Source organism: Pinus tabuliformis, chromosome 6 (genome assembly GCF_031772625.1).
Source record: "Pinus tabuliformis cultivar Carrire ecotype Pingquan chromosome 6, CPIR1, whole genome shotgun sequence".
NCBI classification, from domain to species: Eukaryota; Viridiplantae; Streptophyta; class Pinopsida; order Pinales; family Pinaceae; genus Pinus; species Pinus tabuliformis.
The window spans coordinates 1,657,708,496-1,657,715,333 of NC_142292.1; the positions used below are offsets into that span (position 1 = coordinate 1,657,708,496).

At 39.4% G+C, this 6,838-nt stretch overlaps 1 protein-coding gene across 1 annotated transcript; it reads right to left on the reverse strand.

Annotated features, from left to right (window-relative positions):
- Window positions 1–2,563: 2,563 nt before the first annotated feature.
- Window positions 2,564–4,136, reverse strand: LOC149265319 (putative clathrin assembly protein At4g40080). Its single transcript, XM_089429289.1, has one exon. It carries the CDS (start codon window positions 3,842–3,844, stop codon window positions 2,837–2,839), a length of 1,008 nt encoding a protein of 335 aa, XP_089285415.1. The 5' UTR covers window positions 3,845–4,136; the 3' UTR covers window positions 2,564–2,836.
- Between the last annotated feature and the right edge of the window lie 2,702 nt (window positions 4,137–6,838).

The following is a 6,838-nucleotide window of genomic DNA, read 5'->3' on the forward strand; positions in this document are numbered from 1 at the left end:
ACTGGAGTGAGTCCCAACAAATTTTTTTCTCAGATGGTAAGACCGGAGCATAAAGATTGAACATACTTACTTAGTGGCCAGATTCTTTATGGAGGAGCTTAGTGAGTAGCCAATGAGGGCAACATTCTTTGTGAATCAAATCATATTTGGAGTTGTCCCAAAAGGAGGCAATCCCTCCAGAGGCACCTCTAGTGCTACCTACTCTCCCTTGGCCTTTATGCCAGAATGCTTTGCTTGCTTGGAGGGGTAGAAGGTCCTCCAGTTTTGTCTCCTGGATGAGAAGGATTTCAGGCGATTATATCGTTACAATGTCTTTCAGAGCTTCTTCTTTCAACCTGCTACCTAACCTCTGCAATTCCAGGAGACGTATTTCATTATTTACTGGCTTGGAAGGTCGTGGCTCCTTTTGGACCTTGACCATGCTTGCGCCTAGATCTGGTATTCATCATTCCTTTGAGAGTTTTCTGAGAGTCTTGGAGAACATCTAGATAAGTTTGTTCCTCTCTCTGTTTCTTCTTGGACTTTCGACCCCTGGCCGACTTGATAGGAGTGACTTGCGAGTTGTCTGAATCTGAGACTCCATCTTCTAAATCTCCCTCAGAATCGAAGCCCAGACTGATGCGCTCCTCGTTTTATTCCTTTTCGCCTTGTTCATCCTCTGATGGAGGAAGAGTTGACTTTGCCTTTGCTTCTTTCACTTTCTTCGACGAGTCTTCTGGTTCCTCTTGGGTTCCAATGGCATCTGTCTTTACCCCAGAGGAAGAACCCTCTTTTGGAACTTCTTTGGCTTTTGGTTTAGGCCAGGCTTCACCAATGGCCTTGAATTTTTCTTCTCAGTTGGTTTTGGGACTGTCTTGCCCTTTTTTATTTTTTTCCATCCTTCTTCGTCCACTTTGTCCCCGGTTGGAGCTTTTGGGCAATTTCGTTGGAAGTGTCCATGTTCGTGATAGGTTCTGCATTTGAAAGGCAGTTGCTCGTAATCCAATTTTTGATAGTGATGCCATTCCCTGACTGTAAATTTTACTGCTTCGAGCAGTCCAACTTCCAGATCGACTTCCACACATATTCTTGCGTAGGTATATTGGCCCTTGTTATCTACTTTGTCAATGAAACGGCCTAGGCCATTTCCAATCTTCTGCAAGGTGTGATAGCTCCAGCAATGGATCGGAAGATTGGGAAGTCGGACCCAGAATGGGACCTCTTTAGGGGTATCGATTGAGGGATCGAAGTCAGGGGTCCACTTATTAAGATACAGACCCTGATTTCCCATAAAATACAGACCGTTTCTAAAAACCAAATCTCGATCTTCTTTGGAGGTGAACTAGAAAATGAAATATCCTCTTCCAACAACATAGTAAATCACATTTTTTTCCAGCTAGGGCCTCCAGTTGCGTTGGATCCAGTCATCTGTTGTTTTTGTAGAGGGCCAGCATCCCATAAATTATCCTACCAACCCTTTCTGTGAGAGAAATATTCTGAATACTTCTTCTGAAGAGATTGGTGGGTTGGGAGAAGGCTCCCCACCGCCAAGCGCACTCATGGCGGCGGTTACGCTCCTCTCCGATCGCAAAACCCAGATGCGGATGTTGTGCCAGCAGCAGCACTGGCCGGAGGAGGGAGGCAGAGCCCGATTGCGAGGATGCCGGGAAGGATTGAGAGCTCAGCAGCAGGGGCTGCCACCTTGAAACTCAGTGCTGCCCTCCATTTTCATTCGAAGTGAAATATCGTATTAAACATAGGTTTGATCTAAAGTGGTCATTGTATTAAATATAAAGTTTTGTCTTAAAATATTTTTGTCTCAAAATGCTTTTGTCTTAAACATAAAGTTTTGTCTTAAATTATTTTTGTCTTAAAATAATTTTGTCTTAAACTATTTTTGTCTTAAATATAAAGTTTTGTCTTTAAATTTTTGTCTCAAATTACTTTTGTCTTAAATATAAAGTTTTGTTTTAAAATAATTTTGTCTTAAAATAATTTTGTCTTAAATATAAAGTTTTGTCTTTAAATTTTTGTCTCAAACTACTTTTGTCTTAAATATAAAGTTTTGTCTTAAAATATTGTTGTCTCAACCTATTTTTGTCTTAAAGTCTATATTTAAGACAAATCAATTGATATTAATTTTTAATGCAAAATAACTAAAATAAAAAATAAGTTTTTCAGACAAAAGATTTCTTTTGTCTTAAAAAAAATGTCTCAAAAGTGTCCTTGGTGTAGTAGTGTCTTCATATCATTTGGCTACCAGTTCTGTAACTGATATTATAAGCTTACCAATAAATTTGATTTGAAAAGAATTTGACATTAAGTTTAGGGATCGAACTCTCAGCGAGTGTCGTGCATTAAGAAACAATATTGTTTCCCTGATTTGGAATCAATCCGAATCCAAAGCTCCAAATTATCCAAACCTTTTCCTGTGTTACTAGAATACATCCAAATACGATGGATCAAAGTTTCAAATCTATCCAAACTCTAACGTAACTTACAGTAGTACAGAAATCCAAGAACTAAATAGAAATCCTCCAGAAGATTAAACAACTTATTTGTAAAATGGCAGAGTAATACATCATTTAGAGCCAAAATTAATTATATTCATACAAAGTCTACAAAACTGATAGAGGTACCAAATAGCAATACAGTTGGCTATATCTTTTTTAAGTAATTCAAAGGAATTTGGCAGCTGTGGTTCTACAGTTTGTCTTTCTCTTTCTACCAGGTTTTAACAGGGGAGATTTGTCCTCCTCTCTGTACCGAGTTTTAACGGGAGAAATTTAAACCTTAAATCTCTTAATTACAACATGTTCAATCACCAATTAAACTGCGGTCGGGACAATACCATTGGCTATATTAATAACAGAGGGATGACGTCATAGTCATTCGAATCGGCAAAGCTTTTCTCAGGTAAGCTTATCTCATTCCATATCTCCGAGTGCTTCCTCACAATTAGAGACTTAAACCCCAAAAGGGCCTTCAGGCTCTTCTTAACGCTCACCAAGCAATCTTCCAGCCGATCGGTCACATGGGCGAATTCCCAGGCGGCCAGCGAACCAGGTTGGGTCGATTCCATCATCAGGGTCCTGAATGCCTGTTCTTGGGCGCCCACTCTCTCAATCGTGCTCAAGAACTCTGCCGCCTCTTCCGGTCGCAGGCTAAAGATTCTCTCTCGGAGATCCTGCAGCCGAAGCAGCGTCTCCTCCCGCAACTGCCAGGTGTCCATCAGAACCAGCCTCATCGCCTCCCAAACCACCGGGATTTTCCCGTCGCCGGGGGCTCCCTGCAGGCACTCACACGTAACCGCCAGCAGCTCCCCCATCGCCTCTAATTCCCTCAGCACCTCCGCATTCGCCAGAGCCCAGGTGATTCGATCCCCAGACCTCCCGTTCAAGAAACCCCCCATGGCCCGACATGCGCGCAGCCACTGATCAAGGTATCTGGCATAGCACCTCACCCAGGACGACAGCTGCCACGTCATCGGGGTGGACGTGTCCTTGAAACCGTCCAGATTCAGAGAACTGCGACCCGTGGTGCAGGTGTCGATGCTGAGCTGGTCCTGTATAATGAAGTCGCCCTCCTGGAGAAGCCTGTGAATGAGTATGAGGCACTTGAGCGCCACAACCCAATTGTGGGTGTTCCTCAGCCGCTTCTTGAGCTCCGCCACGCAGCGCGCCAGCAACAGTCGCGAGGTGGAACACGCCAAGTAAATGGCATCCACGTGTTTCTCCTGCATCGGGGACTCCTTGTGGCTGGTGGCTCTCACTATTGTGACATGGATCGGTGACATGGTCCTCGCGATGGCCCTGCACTCCGCTGCCTTGTCCTTCAGAATGCCAACTATCCTCCTCACCTTCATTACTCTCAGCCAGGTATCCAATTTGCCGTCCCGAATTTGAGATTTCAATCCTTTTGCTATAAATACACACAGAAGATTCGCAGCCGACTTTGTCGCAGGGATCAGGAGCTTGACTTATAAATATCGCAGGTGGCCATGGCCGATGCAGGCTCCAGCTATTATTGGTAAAGGTCGGCCGGATCCGCTTGCATCGTTCTAGGGAATAAAAATTGTTCAAATTGGATTACAATTTTTTCAATTTATTGCACAAATGTTTAGGTTTGTAAAGTGGCCCAAAACATTGAAATTTTTGTAACCAGGTTCGGAATTTAAACCATGTACAACGCGTTATTCCAAGCGTCGAAAAGATAATATCTAAAATAATATCTAAAGTATAATATCTAAAACATTAAACTTTAAAGATAATATCTAATATAATATCTAAAATAATATCTAAAATATTAAGCATTAAAGAAATAGTAACATTCATATTTAATAATTAGAAAATAATATTCAATAACATAAAAGACTATAGACTTCTTAACCTAACTCTAAATTCCAGCGAAAACTACCTAAGGTTCAAATGAGATTGGTATAAAGGCACCTTAAACTATTAGCAAATTCATGAGATTGGTATAAAGGCACCTTAAACTATTAGCAAATTCGTTATAGTTTAATTCATTAAAATAAAATTGTTTAATTTTTTTTGTAATTTTTTTATATAGTAGACTGTTTGGTTAAGAGTTTATCTTCTTTGGATCAAGGAAATAGATTAACAACCCAAAACCTAACCACTTGCAAGAGTGAAAGCTTGTCCTCTTAAGTACTACTAACAGGTAATTCTAAGTAGTATAGTTTTCCTTGAATAACAAATAATAGTGATGAGTAAATCTGCATTAGCCCATAACACCAATAATAACTATCCCTACTGCTAATTTAACAACTGAAATATTTTCTTAATATTAAAAAAATTAAATATAAAATTTTCAAAATATTCCAAAATCAAAATTTTAAAATATTCCTAAATCTATAATCAAATTAATTTCAAGTTTCTAAAATTTTCAATAATCAAATTAATTTCAGTTTCTAAAATTTTCAATATTCCAAAATCAAAATTTTAAAATATTCCTGAATTTATAATCAAATTAATTTCAGCTTACAATCACATTAAACTCAAATTCGTCGTAAACTGTGAGAAGACGATACCGGATCCTGCAGGACGCTGCGAGTGAACGGAAATGTCTAGAAAATCATCAACATCATAACGCAAAAAGCAACTGCTTAAGCCGGATCGTGCTCCCAGAGTTCCAGTTGGGCATGACAGCTCCCAGAGTTCCAGTTGGGCATGACAATATATTTGCCAGGGCATAAGTTAGGCACAATCCGCAGTTTGCTGAAGACAGATCTTTCCAACACTGTGCCATGCTGTACACAGTCTCCGTTAAACTAGAAGGTCCAGAGACTGAATCTGCAGCAAAAAGTGCCGGATTCTGTGTAGCTTTCACGGTAATATCGAACAGCATGCGCCTTACATCTAATGGGGATAGTTGTGGCCGACCGCTGTTCCTAGGACCGCAAAGAACATTCTGAGCATAAAACTGAAAATTGTCGTAACGTAAGAAGCAGCCGTCCAGTTGAATAAACGCTTAGTCTAACGCGGTGGAGGAGTGGCTCGGAAAGTTATGGAAATTCCAGTTATATTTAGAGAAAATTTGGCAAAGAATTTTGTAAATCCAAGTTATAGTTGTTAAACTTCAAAATTTTAGGTGTTTTAGAAGTTGGTGCTGCATCCATTTCCACCATCAAAAACACGATTCAAACACTGCCTCTACAAGATTTTTTGAATTTTCTTTTTCCGAATTCCAACCACTTTTGACCGTCCGTTCAATTCCTCCGCCTCTTTAAACGTCTCTTGAATAAATCCATTGGAGTAGCATTTTAAACCTTCAAAATATAAGACCTTCAGACCACATTTATTATAAACCATTGAATCCATGCAAGCGGGTTAATGTTTCCGACTTGAGTAAAGTAGCACCACATATATGTTGTCATTCCGAGCATACTTACCATGGCTCGATGAGGGATCCTATCCATCAGATATTTTATGGATTAGGTTAGTATAATTTTTAATTAATGCCAAATCATTGGTTATAAATTTGATTGCATAATTGACAAATTTTAAACAAACGTAACTTTAAAGTATTTCCTTTTTACTTTTGTTCTTTTGGCATGTGCAAATGCTACAAAAGGATACATCGACATCAAGATGGGAATATGTTATCTTTCCAAATCTCAATACAACCATGGCTACACCATTTGATATTGTGGTGCCACCTTAGACGTAGGTAGTTAAATGACTATATTCTTGTCTACTTCAATGATAATTTAACAAGTTTAAAAATGTGTTGTTTTGCAAATATCTAAGTTAATGGGGAGAAATCAATATTAATGTTGTTTTGTTTCCATGTATGTCCACGGGAGACTCTGACCAACCATCTCTACCTAGGATGAGAAGATCACCTCCCACCTAGGTAGCATACATTAGATTATATCTACTTTTAATGTGACTTTAATTATCTTATTTTAGTTCAATTTTATGTTTTTATACTAATCAAATATATTACAAATGTCTATACAAGTGCCATTGTTCTTAGTTCCTTCCCCTTCCATACCCACCCAATTCCATCCTTCACTCATCCCATTTAATCTGCATGTCATGCCAAGTTTGAGCATTGGTTTCGCCCCCCTTGGTATTCCAATTTCTTCTATATCCAATGGGATTGTATCACCTCCAATGCTCTGTACATTTTCCTTTACACCATTCAACTATTCTCACATCCATTTATCTTGCACCTCTCCATCTTCAAACCTCTCCTCTCACTCAATATGTTGTCTAGTATTAGATATATTGTAGCTACAACTACAATGGTTGCATCTATAGTTGCTACAACTATATCCTCCTAGCCCCTATCATTTCCTTGGACCAAGTTGTCCAACCTATCCCTGACCTCTTAG